Below are 19,186 nucleotides of genomic sequence, written 5' to 3' on the forward strand. Positions count from 1 at the left end.
AGTATGCACACACAGTACACGTGTGCGGTATTAATTATGTACCTCCAACCTCCATGCCTAGGGAACTTCTGAAAGGGGCTATCAGGTTCTGCAGTCATACGGGCCTTTTACAAAAATCTGTTTTTTTACGTCTAAAGGGAAGAGAGAAGAGTGGCGAGGAGATGCTGGGAAAAAACAAACTGATCAATACTACAGAATAAATAAATCTTCCCAAAGATAGCCGTGGTAGTACATGGAATTATTTAGATGAGAAAAGGATCAAAAATATTCTCAGAAGTTTCCATGGCAAGAGGTTTTATGGTGAAACCTGAGAAAGGAAAGGCTAACCTAGGCACAAACATAACCTGCCCTATGCAGAAGGTAAACGTTCTCCAGCTGTTTGTTGCTAGTTTTTGGTGTACGTCTCTTCCTGTGTTTTTGGCAGCATGTTGTGGGTTGTATTGAGTTGTTTTTTACATGAAGAAGATTCCCGTGGAAGTAAATTGTATGAATACTCCCCCCTTCCTCCTCTTAAAATGAGTGTAATTGCAGCTAAATATTTTGTGAATGTGCTTAGGAAGCGGTTTATGTGGAGAGTTAAAAAGGACTTTGAACTACAAATCTTTTGATGGAAAGTACATCCACAACAATTCCTTGTTCCCTGGGGGTAATCACAGTGCCAGTAGCCAGCTTTATTGTCTGGTGATAGCTGAGCTTTCTTGTGTATACAGAATTGTTAAGATTTCCTTTGAGTCCCATGAATTTTCAATTTTTGATATAAACTAGAAATATAAGGCCTGATTTAATACTCAGCAACGAACAGCTTTTGGAACTGAAGTCCACACTCCTGTGTTGTCAGTGCTGGTTTCTTAGGTAACTCTTTGTAGAGTTCACCTTGGAATTTGTTCAACCTAAAACTGAGAAAAGCTCAAGGAGCTTTTGGGGCTTGCTCTCAGGCAGCTCCAGCACCCTTCTGCCATGGCATACAGGGTGAGGTACTACACTTTTACAGGGCAGCACTGGGGCAGAGTTTGGTGCCTGTTTCCTTGTGTGCTCTGGGACAAGACTGAGCAGAGATTGAGAGGCTTCCTGAGCCAGAGATTACATCTACTCATTGTCTAGCCAGAGATTTTCTTGGCATCATTATATTTAATGGTCTTTGATAGACCTTTTTTCCCACAAATTTCTAATTACCTCTTGAACCCTTTTAGACTTCTGGTGCCCAAAGCATCCCATGGCAATGAATTCTACAATTTGTTCCACAAGAACAGACTTCCTTTGGTTTTAACTCATGGCTAATAACTTCTCTTGGCACCTCCTAGTTTTTGCATTACAAAAACTTGTTCGCTTAAATGCCTCATGTAATTCTGTGTACTTCCCTCAAATCATCTTTTTTTCAGATCTGAAGAATTCAGTCTGTTTTTTTGAGGAAGCCATTCTAGATTTATGACGACGTGTTCTCTCTGTACCTTTTTCTTTCCTTATCATATCCTTCTCAAGGTGGGAAGGCCAAAGCTGTGCACAGTATGTAATGAGTGGGTTTACTGCAGAGTTCTGCAGGAGCACAGTGATGTTTTCCGTTTGGTTTTCCATTACTTTCATCCTTCCTAATATACTATTTGTTTTTTAACAACCATTGAGCACTGAGCTGACACCTCCAGAAAACTATCAGCTCTGACCCCAGGGTCTCGTCACTGAATAGCGAGAGCAAATTGGGAACCTGTCAGGGTGTGTGTATAGTTAGGGTTGTTTTTCCCAAGTACATCACTTTGCATTTATCAACATTGAATTTCATTTGCCATTTTATCATTCAGCCACTCAGTATTGTGAGATCATTCTGCTTCCCTTAACAAACAGCTTTTTTTTTTTCTAATTGTCCTGAATAATTTTTCATCATAAACACGCTTTGTCTGCTTTGCAGTCCATTTATGAATAGATTAGGTCCCTGTAAGGTCCCACTGGTGAAACGTGAACACTGACAATTCCTGTGTGGTGAATGCCTTAGTATACAGGGGCAATTTTCCTTCTGCTTCACGAAAGATCAGTTTTTTAAGTAATGTTTTCTGAGAGACCTTTTCAAAACCATTTTGGAAAACTAAATATGCAGTTCTCTTCTAGACTGTCCTTACCTATGGGCTTCCTCAGGGACCTCTCCACAGCGTGTTCGAGGCACTCACTGACTGCTATTTATTATAGCGTCTAGCAGTTTGCCCTGTAGACAAGTCAGACGCAGTGGGCTGTAGTGCCTGAAATCCCTTCTGATTCTCTTGTTAAAAACTGATGTCACATCTTCTATTCCCCTGATACTCAGCCTGATTATATAGGGCATGTGCCCTCCAAATTCTTGTATCAAAGAAGGGTGTGAAGTGCCGCCTCCCACGGTGAAGCTTTTCACTCCCTCTCCCTGGCCTGTTATTGGCATAACACAGTAAGTTTTCTCAGAGTCGTCATGTCCTTGTGCTCTAAGAAAGGAACATTAAGCCAAGAAATGACCCTCCGTCCCCAAAGCTAACTATGCATTTTTATAATACGACGCCCTAGTTGGATTTCTGAGATCAGACAATTTTATTTACCTCCTCCCTAATTCTGGAGTGAGTTGGTCAGTGCTGCTGCGGGAGCGATTAGAGTGGGTGAATGCAATCTCCGCAGACCTCTCCTCCTGCCAGTGCCTGTGTGAGGGTAATGAATCATTGCCAATTTGGAGTCTGAACAGGCTTGCTGAACTCGGAGGCAGGCTGTCTAGCTCCCTCATCACATAAATTGAAAATATCTTTATACTCCAGTGGCACCTTCTTCTAAATGTCCTGAAATGTAAGAAAATAACATAAATCCATATCTTCAGCGATGGGGCAGGGATTTGCTAACGCTGTTCTCACAGTTGCTGCTGTCTGGGGCAGGGGTCACTAGCTGTCTTTAACCAGTGACCTCAGAACGGTATTCTCTAGTGAAAGGTGGCATTGAAGACTGAGATAATGCTGCGCTTTGCACATTTCTCGAGGCACTAAAATCACTGTGTAGTTACACTGGCATCTTTTACAGATTAGACATAGCTTACACCAGACTCATAACTGCATCTACACCAAGGAATTTGGCAGTAGAAGGATGCCATTTCAAAAGCGTGTTGCTAGCAGACATTGCTGCACTGGGAAATGTTTTATAACCCTGGCCCAAAACTGCCGTAATTAGAGGTATTCTCAGGCTGTGCATTGCTGTAGTGAAGGCAAAGGGAAGCAGCACTGTGAAGCTGGAGGATGAAGGATCGCTGCAGGAGAGGTCTTCCTGGAGTCTCTGTCTCACTGCCCGACCCACCCTAAGAAACCGGTATGAATTAAGAGAAAAAGTAGAAGAGAAACTCTAAAAGAAATCCAGATATCATAGAATTATTGAAGTTGGAAAAGACTTTCAGATCATCGGGTCCAGCTGTCAACCCGGCCTACCGAGTCACATCACTAAGCCATGTCCCTTAGTGCCACATCCGCACGTCTCTTAAACACCTCCAGGCTGTCTGTTAATTACGGCCCAGCAGCATCCACAAAGTTTCTGCCTGGAAGTCCTCAGAGGAGGACTCAGAGCAGCCGCAGCTTCACACGGGGAATGCGAGGTTTCGGTCAGACTCAAGCCGGACCGTAACGAAGGGCAGGATACAGCGAGCAAACAGTCCTCCACCATCCTCTGCTCTCCCACATCTGCAGGCATCGCTCGGGTATACAGCTTAGCAGCATGCCCAGCTCAGTGGTCCTGACATGCTCACACTTGCATGAATTTTTAATGATCTATTCATGATTCCTCCACTGTTATTCCTGGGTTCGGTCCTTTTGGTTTATTTATTTTCCTCTTCTGCCTAGGCTGTCCCCAGCTCACCCCTCTCTTGAGTGCCATCAGAGAGTTTCTACTAGTGCTAAGTTATTGCAAAAATCTACACTGTTCCTGTGGGAGATCTTCAAATGCTATTTGCTGTCTCTATTGGTGTGCCATCTTCGTGTTTGCTGTGATAAAAGAAACAGCAAGAGCACTACCAGAGAATTCTCTAATTTGGGATTAAAATAATAGATCAAAAATGATCTTGGGGGTGGATGAACTAGCTGCCTTTACGCTGAAAAATATCACAATAATATCAAAAAATAGCCACGGATCTTCTCTAATTTAGTCCTTCAGGTTAGGATCCTTTCCTTTGTTCCTGATTCCTCCTCATTGCTATTCATAGGCTTTTACAGTTCAGCCCCTGCTAGGACATCTCTTTACTGAAGTAATAGGAAACAACAGCAGCACTGCATAAGGCCAAATCAAAGGCGCGAGTTCCTGCTCAGTCACTGTAGCAAAAATTCTTGCTCAGAACCTTATATTGCCAGCGTGATGCTGAAGCGGTTTGATTTTACACTTAAATGGAAATTCTTTGAAGTTTAGAAGAAACTAATCTTTAACTTGTTTCAGAAAGGCAATGAAAATGGGTCGTTAAACCTGGGTATATCAAATTCCAATTAGCATTAGCATGGACAATATAATTAAAAGGTAAATTAGCCATAATAGCATAGACTAGAACACTTTTTACAGTAACTAACGGTCAATTGAAACCATGTACTTCGGTTTCTTGGGTTGTCAATGATAAGTTGAAAGGACAGAATAAGAGCCTGTATGCATTCATCTTTGGACAGCAAAGTGTTCTGCAGAGTTAAACATGAAGAGCAGCGGTGCGCTAGCCAGCCGCCGTTAAAATCAGGGGAAGAGGCTAAGCAGGATTAAGGAAGGCGAAGAAAAGACTCTGGACCTGAACGTTTGTTTGATATGAGAGGGCGAATAATGGATGCGGTGGTAGGAGCAGTGGCTGTACTACTCCGAGGTGCCAGAAGCAGTTATGTGCTAATTGCAGAGGAGTTTGTTTAGCTGCAGTGAGCAGCCTGGGATCAGACCAGCCCTGGTGGGCTGCCTGCAAACTTAAGTTGAAATAATAATATAATCATGGGGATGTTTTTAATGCAAATGAATGACTTCGTAGCCAGTACGACTTAGAAATCCCAGGGCGTTAATTGCATAACCAATAGAAAATGCTGAGAAAATAAATATGTAATATACATAAACTGTGGTAAAATAGCGTAATTAGAATAGTGACTTTTTGGAACTTCCTCCAGAGTGATATTTATTAACACCAGGCCATCCCCTTCTGCCAAAGGGCAAATAATATTCTGAGCTGAGGCATAGATAACAGGCTGCAACTAGTCTTGCCTTCTTGAAGCACTTTGTGCTTTGATGAAAGGAACCACGTTGACTTTAATAACAAAGGAATGTTAACTTATGCCTTGCTGTCTGTTGCAGTGCGCCTGTGGTTTAGTCATTTGCTGTTAGAATTTGGAGAGGTGAACCCAGGAGGGCAGACCATGGATAACCAACCTGTGCTCTCAATCTTACCTGTCCGTGCAGCACAGCCAAGTGTTGTCAGTGGCCAACACGAAGCTGGAGGATGTTCTCAGGCCCCTTCTTGCAGGACAGCCTCAGCATCCCAATGCTTTGTGTGCCCTGGACTGGGGAAAGGGGGCTGGAGTTGAAATAGCCTTTTATTGTTCTACACTGACGTTAAAAAAGGCCAAAAAAAAAAAAAAAAAAAGGTATATTGGCAAGGGAGAAGCTTTTCTTGAACAATCTCCTTTTCACAGTCTCCTGTGGAACAGAAATCCAGCATTATAGCAGTTTTCCAGAGTATTAAAATTCACTTAGAATGTTATGTGGTAGGAAAAGCCATTTTCAGATGATCAGCTCTCACAGCATAAGACCATCTTTTCCACGGCTGTGTTTTTCACCATCTTAGCTTAATCTTCCTCTTCTATTAACTTTATATTGGCCAGCTGGGAACATGCACAGTTGAGAAAACAGTCAGCATCAACATAAAAAGGTTAATTAAAGTGATTAACCTCACCAACAATTCCCTTATGGAAAAGTCCTATAGAATTTAATAGAAAGTGATACATTTACTATGTAGTATTTAAACTGTCAGAGAAAATTCCTTAGCAGGGATGTAATTCCCTATTACATTCTATAACTTTCTAGAGTATTCTCCACAGAACCTTTTTGGATTCATCTGTGTTAAATTCTGCAGCATTTGGCATAAATGTTTCAATACTAATAACTTGTAAAAAGAATTTTGTAGTGGTGCAGGGATGTAGGGGTTGACGTAAGGCTTTTCAGAAGTGGGAGGGTATTTTTTAGGAGTGAACTCAAAGAGTACAGCAGCGCTGTTATATGATTTCTAAATGCAAAAAGAGGTAACACAAAATTACATTAAATCGAGCTAACATATAAGTAATGCTGCTTTTCCATTTATGACTTAGGCTGAGCTGATCCTGCCCAGTGTATAATCAGAAGTCCCTTGTTTACTGGAGCTGACAAGCAGAATTAGGGGAAGTGCACATTTTAATGTGGGTTTTCATCCGTGATAGAAACGGAACTATTCTGTGAGGATCAGCTGAGAGTTTTGCCCGATTCCTCTTTGTCTTTGCTCAGCTCACCTCCTTGAATGCAGTGTATTCCTCCCTGTGGAGAGGGGGAAGAGAAAAAGAGAAGCAATTGTTATTTGGGAGTGTCTTGGGGATATAAAAGCTATAAAATGTTCAAGGTTTTAGTACACTTTGCACTTTTAAAATGTAAATGCTGGGGAAGATATCAAAATTGTAATGCAACTCCTTTGTGAAATGTCTGCATAATGCTGAACTCTGTTACATCTGCTGTTTGTATAGCATTTCTCTTGATAATTTTTCTCTGTCACTTAGCTTGTGATCTTTGTAGCAGCTGTGAGCTCCTAATGACTTTCCCTCTTAGGCAGGTTCTGTACTGTTATTTTTAAAGCCTGGAGTACAAAGCGATTTGGCACTTCTCCATATATCCTTGGGCTAAATTGGTTCTATTTGGTGTGATTTCTGGGACTCACAAAAGATTTAAATAACTAGTTTCTTCCACAACTTTGTGAGCTCCAAACATTGATATATTTTTCAAAAACGTGTTTTAAAACTACAAATATTTATGCTAGTGATAAAAAGAGTTTTAGCATTTTCAAGACGATTGTAATTAACTAAACGAAAAAAATCTGTCTTGGAGGTGGCATCATACATGAGTTGAGGAATTGTAGTGGTTTAGTTTGCAAGACAATCTCTGACACGTGTGAATCTCAAGGGCAGCCTGGCCAAGTGGAATAGCTGTTTCTCAAGGGGCTAAGAAGAGATCCTCCACCGCCCCATTTCAGTAGCCCTGTATTCTGATGTCCAATGGTGTAAGGGGTAGGTTCAGAGCTGAAAAGTCAATGGCAGTTTGGTATCTAACCTGACTAGACAGACACCTGCATCTCGAGCTTCAAGACAGACTCATTCTGCTTTCTGAATGTCTGAATAGACATCGCTCCAGTATATATACGTGGATGCAACCTTTTATCTCTTTCACTATATCATTGGCTGTTCATCAGTGTCCAAGAAGTGGTATTTAAAGCACTAGCTGTTACCTTCAGAGATCTATTTTATTTATATTTTATAAAAGGCATCTCTCTGCAGAGAACTAACAAAAGGTCAGTGCCAAACTGAAATGTCAGAAACCCTGTTTTGAGAGGTTATAAGCAAATTAGTTGTCCTGCGGTCAAAAGACTGCCGTTGAAATGTTCTTTGTGCTTCATTTCTTACCCTGCATTGCGGCCACTCTTGCCTTTGAAGGGACTCTTCTTCCTTTCCCAAGGGGGGAGACAGTGGGGTGCCACAGGAGATGCAGTCCCGAAGATGGATGGACTGCTGGTCAGAGGGGACAGCTGACCCTTGGGGTGCCCAGACTGGATCTGTCACCAGGTCTGCAGAGAGGAGCATAAGCCAGGGAGCAGCGAACGCCTCCTCAGTTTAAGCAGACCATGTCCTACAGGAAAATGCTGAATGACTGTGTGTTTAATCCAGCAATTAAGATATCGATATTTTGAACATGGTTTCTATGAGCTGTTGCAAAAGGAAATAAAGCTTAATTTTGGGGGCTGACGCATTTTGCATCTGAATAATTTTTGTGCCTAGGAAGTGCAACGCTGTACAGCCGACATGAACATCACTGCAGAGCACTCCAACCACCCCGACAACAAGCACAAGAACAGATACATCAACATCCTAGCATGTAAGTAAGCACCAGCAGCGAGCACCTTTAATCAAACAGAAAAAACACTCTCCTCTCACACTGTGTCTGTGTGACTGGAAAAGGCAGGTGGGTTAAAGTTATGTTATTAAACGATAATTAATAAATACATGCCAGTGTGACTGGGAGATCGTTTTCCTTCTAAAGGCAGTGGACATTTTAACTTCTCTGAGGCTAGGATCTCACTCCAGCTTTTGTTTTAGAATAGTTTCCAGTTTGATGGTCTAAGCGTAGGTTTAGAAATACCAGTTTGCTATGAAACTTTGTGGAGGAATAACTGGAATAAATTGATGATCAGAGCTCTTCTGCCTGCTAACATCTGAAAACTGGCCTAAGGGAAGTGCAAGTTAGAGGAAAGAGTTTTACTGATGATCCCTGAGATTTCCTTATAATCCCAAAGGTGCTAAATCTTACAGAATGTATCTGCTGTATTTCAAACTGCTTCAACCTTGTGTACAACTTGGACAAGCAGTGATCTTTGTAGCACAGTGCAGGCTTTGCCTGTATTCCTCTGAGAACTGAAAATCTGGACTAGAGTGCAAATTATTACAGGCCTGGGATGTAAATGCAGTAACTTTTTTCCATGTTGTTCTCTGATGTGAGGTGCAGCAGTTACTGTGGTTTAGGATCAAAGATGGAAAGTCGCTGATACGGAGTCCCCAGAGTTCTTTAAATTTACAATAAATCTTGAAGGTTTTTGATGGTGTAGGAAGGAAATGCATGTCTCTGATTATCAGAATCTATCAAGGTGCAGGCTGAGGACCAGGAACACACTCACTACGTGTCCTTGGGCAAGGGGATTCACTGCAGATGTCCCAGCTCTGATTTTAGACATAGGTGTCTGGTCCCTCTAAGCACAGAGAGAGATGTACCACTAGAGGAGAATTGAAGCAGGAACTTCGGTGCTCCAAATTGCACCTGAAGGAACCTCTTTCTCCCTTGGTGCCTTGGAAGGCCAACAAAACCAGATTCTTCCTGCTTAAAGTTAGCCCACATGTCTCTTTCCTGCATGTGTTGGAAGCCCCTCCCAGGCCCATACTGCTGCTTAGAAGCAGAAGAGCTGCAATTTCTTCCGATTTAAGCAGGAAGTCAGGCATTTGAGTGCAAGAAAAACGGGAGCTAAAGAGTGGAAAAGCACGATCTAAAGTCTGTCTTCTTGGTATGATGAGGGTGGTGAAGGAGTGGGGACATTCACTCTCCCAGACCCAGTAGAGCTGTCGGAGCACAGCAGAGTGGAGGATAATGAGCTCAGACACTGAGCCAAGCAAAGGCAGCTCTACTGCCTGCGAGAGCTGAGCTGGTGCCTCTGCACGTTACACAGCCCTGTGTGGTGCCGTGGCTCTTTGAATCACATTACACTGTGCGATGCAGATGATCCTAGAGATCTTTCTACAGTGTCTTTTAAAGAGAAGCTGTCCCAGCATGAGCCGTGTGATTTAAGGGATGTGAAGCCTTGAGGACCTGCTACCATGATCAGATGGCGAAGAACAGACAGTTCATTCAGGTGACCAAGAACAGACACCTTCCACTTCCAGTCCAAAGCCAGTTTCTGCAGGGTATTAATAAGGGCTGCTCCAATACCTAGGAAAAGGGACATTTACCTGCAATTCTGCATCATGTTTCCTTAATGCTTCTGCTCTGTTTTCTGTCCTGCAGATGATCACAGTAGGGTGAAGCTAAGGCCTTTACCGGGAAAGGATTCTAAGCACAGTGACTACATTAATGCTAATTATGTTGATGTAAGTTCTTTGAATTGTTTTTTCTTCTCTAACTCTAAATCCCTCCACAAGGAGGAAGTATTGCTACTTGTGAAGTGTTTGTGTTTTCCAATTTCACATGATCATTTTGCTACAAATTCCTCACTATTCTGAATGAGAAAGGCACCTTTCGTTGTTCTCTTTAAATTATTAACATCTCTGCCATGATATTGCTTTCATCTCACTTGGTATTATGGTTTTCTTTGAAGGGTTACAACAAAGCAAAAGCCTACATTGCTACCCAGGGACCTTTAAAGTCTACCTTTGAAGATTTCTGGAGGATGATTTGGGAACAAAATACCGGAATCATTGTCATGATCACAAACCTTGTCGAAAAAGGAAGAGTAAGAGATTTTCTAGTTTATTAGCAAATGCTCCTTACTATCTCTCCAAATCGTGTGGGCAGAATTTGTTTTAAATGGTCTGGGATGACACATGTTGATGTCTAAACTCTAGCTAACATAGAGGGTTGTGTAGCTAGCCAGGATTTTACTGTTTATAAAAAAATTTAAACACAAATGTAAAGAAAGTTCAAACCTTCAGCCAACCCATCCAACTATGTCTTTGTTCAGAGAAAATGCGACCAGTACTGGCCGTCAGAGAATAGTGAGGAGTATGGCAACATAATAGTGACGCTGAAGAGCACAAACATTCACGCCTGCTACACTGTGCGCCGCTTCACAGTCAGGAACACGAAGATGAAAAAGGTGGGTGAAGCCTTCACTCTTTTCATCCAGATGCCTTCTAGCTTGTGTAAAGGATGCAAGCCATGCAGGAGAAAATTCAGCTGCTGCATAGGCAACTTGCAGCAGCAGGTGGATGGGAAATAAGTAAACAAAACCAGGATTACAAGGAACCTGGTGAAAGGATTAACCTATATTTATTTCTCTCAAATTTGCTGCTGGTTAGGTATCACAGCTGCTGCTGTTATTCCCATGTGTATTTTTTCTTGAACTCTGTCTCCACCTAGCAGAAGGCAGAGCTGCAGAAGATTTCTTCTGTAAGAGTCCAGCACTTTTTCATCCGAGCAAGCCAGTAGGATTAAATATATTTGCATGCTTCTCTTTCAAAATCTTTCTTTTTTCACTGCTCCTACTTTGCATGCAGGGTCAGAAAGGAAACCCAAAAGGGCGCCAGAATGAGAGAACGGTTATTCAGTATCACTACACTCAGTGGCCTGACATGGGTGTGCCGGAGTATGCCCTGCCTGTGCTAACCTTCGTTAGGAGATCCTCTGCAGCCAGAACCCCAGACATGGGACCAGTGGTTGTGCACTGCAGGTATGATGGGTGTGATTAATTACTTCATGGTACAAATGCCTATTTTGCAGTGTGTGCTCTTTTAAACACCAGTGAAGGCAAACACCATGAGTTATTAGCACAGGAGTGTGCCTGCCCTGTGGAGTGCAGGGAGACATGAATTAGCTTTGCCTACATTTTAAGCCATCTCCAAGGCAAAAGCATCCCAGTTGCGTTAGCAAAGCCCTGCATCATGATGGTGAGCTGCTGAGCATTGCACTGATGTGGCTGTGCAGTTTCTGGTTCAAAGCCTGTTTTCCACCTGCCCACACTTCCCTTAAATGAGCTGAAGGATGCGTTCTCCATTGCTGTGTGCAAGGGGGCTGTACAACGCCATAGCAAAGAGGAGAAGATGGTGGGGTTAGAGCTTATTGAGCAACTCTGAACAGTTCCCCTCTCCTTCCTCTGTGCTGGGCCTAGGACTGCCCTCTTCCCCTTCCAGAAGTCCTGCCTTCATGGGGTTAGCCCCACCCCTAGGCCTTGCCATAGTGCTGGTACCACCTGCATTTGCAGAGCACCGTTACAGCTCCACCATGAAGCTTCAGCCTTACTTCATGGCTGAAGCCAACCAGGACAGCCCACAGCCTGGAGCAACCTCGCCAGTTTGGCACAGGGTGGATTGCCACGTGGCTTCCTCTGGCCAACACCAGTAACAACAGCAATGGAGGCAGCACATCCAAGTCAGCTCGTGCAAACAGCCAGGCTGTGAAATCCAGGACCGCGGCAGCCCCATCCTTGCTGCCCGGGCCTGCAAGCCAAGCCAGCTCCAGTGGCACAGGCACGATGGCTTGTGTAACACTCATCTTTCTCTTACACACAAGTTACCACAAATGGGAGGAAATACATGCCCAATAAAATTCCCAGAAAACCAAAATATTCTATTTAGTAACTTTCGTGGTTAAGGCTAGCAGGGACACGAGAGTCTGGGAACAGGTGCATTTGTTCTCCTGTTGTGAACATTTACTTTGGTCCATCTGTATTACATGGAGTTTCTCTCATGTTTCCCATAGTGCTGGTGTTGGCAGAACTGGTACCTACATTGTGATAGACAGTATGCTGCAACAGATAAAAGACAAAAGCACAGTTAATGTCCTGGGTTTCCTGAAACATATCAGGACACAGCGCAACTACCTCGTCCAGACAGAGGTAACAATTGCAGTGGGGTTCAATTTAAAGCCATGTTCGTTATTATGTTGCAATCAAAAAGCAAATAGATTTTTTATTTACACCTCTGTAAGTATTGAATATATCACATCTATTGCACAGGAATGTCTCTCTTTGTCTAGACCAGAAACTTCAGATTTTGCATATGACTTCTTCGGAGTTGTATTTGTTACACTTGTAAATGTTTATTCTGGATTTGGCAGTATTTGCATGGGTGGCTTGTTTTGTATGCCCTCCTGTAGTGCCCTACCCCTCAGTTAAAGCCAGCTGTTCAGTTTATTCCAAGTGCCTACGTGACATGCTGTTGTTTATCTAGGAGCAGTACATTTTTATTCATGATGCCTTGTTGGAAGCCATCCTTGGGAAAGAGACTGAAGTATCTGCAAACCAGCTGCACAGTTATGTTAACAGCATCCTCATACCCGGCATAGGAGGGAAGACACGACTAGAGAAACAGTTCAAGGTAAGGCTTATCACTCCCATCCAGAGGGACTTGATTTCTCCACTCTGTGTTGCATGGCATGTCTTCACCGTCTATTGTCATAGATAATGAACCAAACCAGAACACTTGATTAGCACAGCACTTCATCTTGGGAAGCTCAGTGTCCAACAAGCCTTAGCTGCACTGCTGGAAATCAGTACTAATAGCCTTGGAGTCAAAGGTGAGAAGAGGAACATGGATACTGCTTTGAACTGTGCTGCTCGTCTCCCCATTCCGAAGGGAGCTGGGGCGTTCCTGAGTGTGTGGGTAACTTGGCTGGAGGTCTTCCTCTAAACTGTGATTCTCATGCATATATATAGAGCACAAAATGAAATGAGGTTCTTGGTACCACTTATTACTTCAGTGTTGTAGAATTAAAAATGTTTTAAGACCAGGAAAAACAATATGCCTTTCTCATTGCTAACTATGCTTGCTGCTTTTCCTTGCTATATTACAGCTGCTTTCATCATGGCCAAAGTAAAATTGTTTGCCTGGATCTAGTTGAAACCTAAGATTTTCTGATTGCATTTTATTTGAATGCATTTAAAACTATTTTGTGAGACTGTGTATCATAGGAAGATTATACATGATGTCTGTTTTCACAGATAAACTCAGTTTAATAACTACCTGAGGAATTGAAACTGTTAAATTTTAACAGATGCAAAGCTATTCAACAAATGAACAAGATATTTTCAGAATTCATTTGTAGAAATTACAGATGCTTAATTATTAAATTAAAGAAACAAGTACAAACATACACACATAAAACGCAACAGAAGAAAAACATCCGTTATTAAAAAAATAAGTGTTCCACTTTTATTAAAAATATTAAATTATAAGTATAAAGATGTTTTCTCATGACTCGTGGCAAAATTTCAAAAAATTTAAGTGCCATTTTCAGAAATGGCTTCCTCTGCTAGAGTTGCACAGATATTTAGAAACTCTGTAACTTCCAACAGGCCTACTGCGAGTACAGAGGTGAGTTAAGCACTATCTTGTTTAGAGTGGATATGAAACCAGGACTAAGAAAGCAGCAATCATTAAATTTTTCCCCGATTTCTGCTGCTACCACAGAGCTGGCAGAAAATAACTTGTGCTCATGCCTTGGGACAGTAGTTCACATTCAACTGTCTTCGAGTAAAATTACGTTGAGTAATGAGTTGCTAGTGCAGGAGATGGAAAAGCCACCTTCACCCTCCTTGCTCTGTTAGAGATTCCCCATACACTGGCAGAATATCCAAATACAAATCTGCCTCCCTGACTTTTCATTGTGTCCAGAACAAATTTAGCAGACCAGATAATGTAACCCATGGCCTCAGATCTCTGCCGCTGGCGTGGTGGGTTCACAAAAGGCCTGGCAGGAAAAAGTCATTCTGCAGGAATGATCTCACTTTTATGTTGAAAGAAAATGTAAAAGTTTTTTGCCTTTTTTTTTTTTGTCACTGTTTTATTTTGCTAGCTTTTCTTCCTTGAGACCTGCTTCTGACTGAAAATGTCTGCAAGTCTTTGAAATATATTCTCAAAGATAACTAAATGTAGTGTTCTGTGAAAATACATTTTGATGGAACTTCATTTTCAGGATGTTTCGAAGCTGAGAGCTGCAAGGATCTTTTTATCCATTAAACATATTGTATGAAAAGGATGATTTCCATTGGCATCTTGAGTATTTTAAACAAGTTTAACAATGCAGTTTATTCTTCTACTGATGCGTCTTCCCAGGAGTTGGCAAAGAAACCACCTCTCTTCATTTAGATTGCTATGAGGAGTGACTTACTACTTTATTCTCTTTCAGCTGGTTACGCAGTGTAATGCAAAATACGTGGAATGCTTCAGTGCTCAGAAAGACTGCAACAAAGAGAAGAACAGGAACTCATCAGTCGTGCCGTGTAAGATCACATCTTCAGTTTGATTACTGCCTAGCATAACTTTTTGTAGCGAATTCTCCCCGTGTTATGCATGAAAAGGCATAGCCACTAGGAAGGAGAACTGTAATCTTCAATTCAGACCAAGCTGTCTTTCATAATTACTCTGATGAAACTGAACAAAAGAAAATAGTTATGGTGTCAGCCAGATATACTGTCCAAGTGAAGTGTTAATTTGAAGTGCTTAAGAATTTGAATAATTAGGTAGGGGATAATCTATGGAATACTGTGATAATTACTTTGATACAGCTCCCAGCTCAGGTGAGATCTCCCAGGGTGATTGGCACAAGTTTTTTATAATTCAGCTAGTACACTCAATTGTTCTGTGCAAACCCTCTGTAGATTTGAGGGTATTTAGTGCCCAAGGCCACAGTTTCACAGTTATTAATATGGAATCTGTGCCCGATTGCTGAACAGTACGAACCTGCACCAAACCAAGCAGAAGCACAGCGTAGTTCCCATCACTTTCCCCCCGAGCACAGAATGTACAGGACAGGCAGTAGCCAAACTAGTGCAAAGTCATAATGGCAGATTTGGTCCATCATGAAGGTTGGTCATAAAAAGGGAAATCATAAGGATATACGCCAAAAACAAAGGTGGATGGACTGAAATAGCCTGTGCGCCTTTAGAGTTGGTGTCATGTAGCTGCAGTGATTGCAGTGGTTTCAGCTGGGCAGTAGGAGCCTGTCAGTTGGCTTCAGGATGTTGTTGAACCCAACCCTCAAACACGGAGCAGTGCAGACCTCCTGAAGAACACGTAGCCACTTCTGCGGGGCTACCTGTTAGGGAAGGGCTTTGTCTGAGGAGGTTATCTCACCCTCCAGCTGGGAGGAGTGAGTGATGGTCGTGCTACGGAGTGGTGGGGAAAACAAAATAAATCAGCTGGGTTTGTGTGCTGCTGGAGACAAATGGAACGCTGCAGTCAAGAATTACCTTAAATCCCCTGTTATCACTGCATATACTGTTATTTGGTAATTCAGCCTGCTGTGAAAATCTTTGCTATAGTAAAATTTGATTCCTGAAATTACTTTGTCCTTGTGGGAATATTGTGCAACATTCTCTTTTATATCCTGTGTTAGCAGGCAATGCTTTAACACGGTTAAAGTGCTGGCCTACTCCCGGGGGGAGATGGGAGCTGCACAGTATTTGGTTTGTTAACGTCTGAGAAATTCTTGCTTTCTGCAATGTGCCATGACCAGACTTTGATATTTTTTTTCTTCTTTTCTTTATCTTATAGCTGAGCGTGCTAGAGTGGGCTTGGCACCACTGCCTGGAATGAAGGGAACTGATTACATTAATGCCTCTTATATCATGGTGAGGAAGCCAACACCTAATTACAAAGTAAAATCAATTCTAAGGTGCTAAATACCAGATGCCTGTAATTGTCTTAATTCTGTATGTAATGGCTGTGTATTAACAGATGAGATTTTAACACCTTCCCCATAATGTAAAGCTATTAACTGTGTTTTATTAAAGATTGTTGCCTAAAAAAATTAAATACAAGATGCATTTAGGTGGAATGTGTATTTCCATGAGATACAGTCAAATAAATACTGGGATTTAGAGTAAATGAAAACAACGGAGACTCTGCAGGATGGAAATGGAGTTACAAAATTATAGTCTGTGTGAAAATATTGTGGAATAAAATGAAATAGGGTCATTATGTGTCCCCAAAGATAAAATTAATGCTCTAAAAGTGTTGAAGGCAGTAATAACTGCGGTTTGTTTTCCTGCAAAAGGGCTACTACAGGAGTAACGAGTTCATCATAACCCAACATCCGCTGCCACATACAACTAAAGATTTCTGGCGAATGATCTGGGATCACAATGCACAGATCATCGTCATGCTGCCGGACAACCAGAGCCTGGTGAGTGAGACGCTTCCCTCCCTGCACTGTTACTCAGCCCAGCAGGCCGCTCATGTAGATATGTGCTATGGCTATTTTCTGGTGGAAAGAAAAGCCAGTTTTGGGGCCACCTTCTCAAACTTTGCCCTAAGCTTGTCACAAATAGATAAGTTCCTAGGTGTGGGGCCTGTTTAATACTCTTTCTTTCTGCCCTCACCCTTGGGAAAGACAGCATAAACTGCAGTGAGCTGGAGCAGGCCACAGTGCTCCCAGGCAGCATGCTGGCGATGACAGCCTCTGCCAAGCTCCTGTGGGTTACCTGGCTGGCAGGATGTAAGGCAGTGACGTTACTGTCTGGCCAGGGCCATGGGTGAGGACTTTGACAGGAGCAGAAATACGAAGCAGGGACATTAAGATAAGTCGTTTCCAGGGGGTTTAAGACTAAAGCCATGCAAGACTTAAGGCTGGGAAAGGTTACAAAAGTTATTTTTGATGTAAGCAAAAAGCAAACATGTATGTTAATTTAAGCGGAAATAACGAGACAGAGAGAAGCAAGTGACACAGGTGAAGTGCTAATCACTGCTTCCAGATTTACTGGCATGTCTCAAGAGGGCACGATGAAAAGGATTAGGAACTAAATGGTTCATTTTTTCTTGCATGCGTAACTGAGATGCAGAGACAATTGTAGCTGAGAATGGTAGAGAAACCACCTCCACTACAGCAGGAAAATAGCAGTTGTGAGGCGCTGCTAAAGAGGCAGCAGTAGATATGCTCCCTGTGTGCAGTATGATGAAAGGGATTGCAGGCACTGCAAGGCAAAGAGCGTTCAGAGAAATACGATTGAATCAGAAAGTACTAACAAAATGAAAACACGTCAGGTAGAAATGAAGAGGCTGCTCTTGTCTTTACAACTCTGTGGACTGGCTCAGCAGAACATTAGCGATATAAAGGGCAAAGGAGGAGCACCGGCCACGACCATATCCCTTGTAAGGATGTCAGGATGTCTGGTGCCCGCTTTCATCTTCATGGTGCCCAGCGTGGAGGTTGGCTAGCAGAGCATTAGCACCCTTATGTTGGCTCAGTGTTTGGTTTGAGTTGTCTTGGCTGCTAAGGAGGGGTGGAACAGAAATGGGACAGCATCAAGGTGACAAATGTTTAATGCCAAAGGATGGGACCATAATGCCTGCTGTGAGAACCTGTTGCATTGAAGAACAGGTCACTTCCACAGCGTTCAGCAATGTTACACGGGTTGCTGGTGCCTCTGCACGCTGAGGGTGGAATTTGCAGAGCACTCGGAGCACATAGGATCCGAGGTCCTGTTTTCGGGACTGTTTTCCTGGGGACAAGTCCCAACGGTGTCTTGCAGATCATGTGCATGAAGGCTCCAGGCCCACAGAAATAGGCCTGTATTTAGAGACACGTTCGTGGCTGCAGAGGGATGAAGTGGGTTCGTAGCTCCTGTTTTCTCATGAGTTTGGGTGTCTTCTTTCTTCCTCATTCTTCCCCCCACCTGTAAAAATTCCATTCCTAAGTATACATCACTCTTCTACCCAGACCTGATCCACAGACCTTCCACTAATACCCTTGAGTTTTGGATTAGGCCACAAAAATATAAATTAAAATAATAAGCAATTAATTATTAAAGGTTAATGATTTTTTTCTAAACAGGTGTCTGCCTTTCATGCAAAACTGTCTAGGCAGGAGGTAATAAAGCCTGGGATATAATACAAAGGTTAAGTACGAGTGAGGTAAGATAACCATTTCCCTATGAAACCAATTAAAAGCAGACGTTACCTGTTTGGACACACAAAGGAGGGATCTGGCAGGCTTACTGACTACTAGTAGCCTAATAGTAGGTTTGTTTTAGACAAAAAGGGCTTGTAAAGGTCAGCTCCTGATCATCTCTATTTATCAAACCAATTTTTTGATCCGCTGGATTTCTCAGTCACACACAAGTTATGTGAAAGACTGCAGTAGTGTGTTGTTTCATTCCTCCAGGCAGAAGATGAGTTTGTGTACTGGCCAAGTCGCGAGGAATCCATGAACTGTGAGGCCTTTACTGTGACCCTTATCAGCAAAGACAGACTGTGCCTCTCTAATGAAGAGCAAATTATCATCCATGACTTTATCCTTGAAGCTACCCAGGTAAAATAAACCTCCAAACGTGGGTCTTGGCTCTTCTCCAAAATGTTGTTGATATCATTTAAATATGGCAAATGACGAGTTCACAATTTTGGAAACTATTTACTTGTAAATGCCTGTGAATGCATGTTGCTCACTGGGGAAACGTGTTTTTGTTGGCTCCTTCCCCCTCTCACATTTTCTCCTTCAGGTAGATCCTTCTAGCTAGTGAGGCTGTCGTATTTAATGTGTGAATATTTGAAAGTGAAGACATTGTTTTTCATTCAGAAATTGCAAAAGTAGATGGAATTATTCTTTGTAAACTACACCGAGGTTTATTGTCCTATTTGTGCTTATAAATGTCAATATTATAGTGTAATTATTCGGGGAGTTAAGGGAGTTTGTTTATTAAGCACATTTCTTTTGAGCTACAAGCCTATCTCTAGTTTGGTATTGGAATTGCAGCTGGATTTTG

At 42.4% G+C, this 19,186-nt stretch overlaps 1 protein-coding gene across 4 annotated transcripts in view; it reads left to right on the top strand.

Annotated features, from left to right (window-relative positions):
• PTPRG (protein tyrosine phosphatase receptor type G) overlaps nucleotides 1–19,186 on the top strand; it is a 407,047-nt gene that overhangs the window by 377,852 nt on the left and 10,009 nt on the right. For all 4 annotated transcript variants that reach the window (XM_083795084.1, XM_083795085.1, XM_083795086.1 and 1 more), the window contains 11 exons: nucleotides 8,007–8,103; nucleotides 9,778–9,860; nucleotides 10,088–10,222; nucleotides 10,451–10,585; nucleotides 10,986–11,158; nucleotides 12,187–12,322; nucleotides 12,657–12,803; nucleotides 14,614–14,707; nucleotides 15,981–16,057; nucleotides 16,483–16,611; nucleotides 18,589–18,735. In XM_083795084.1, the coding sequence (XP_083651210.1) occupies nucleotides 8,007–8,103; nucleotides 9,778–9,860; nucleotides 10,088–10,222; nucleotides 10,451–10,585; nucleotides 10,986–11,158; nucleotides 12,187–12,322; nucleotides 12,657–12,803; nucleotides 14,614–14,707; nucleotides 15,981–16,057; nucleotides 16,483–16,611; nucleotides 18,589–18,735 (1,353 nt within the window). The remainder of the gene's footprint in view (nucleotides 1–8,006; nucleotides 8,104–9,777; nucleotides 9,861–10,087; nucleotides 10,223–10,450; nucleotides 10,586–10,985; nucleotides 11,159–12,186; nucleotides 12,323–12,656; nucleotides 12,804–14,613; nucleotides 14,708–15,980; nucleotides 16,058–16,482; nucleotides 16,612–18,588; nucleotides 18,736–19,186) is intronic.

The sequence above is a fragment of the Anser anser genome (genome assembly GCF_964211835.1).
Source record: "Anser anser genome assembly, chromosome: 12".
Classification (NCBI taxonomy): Eukaryota; Metazoa; Chordata; class Aves; order Anseriformes; family Anatidae; genus Anser; species Anser anser.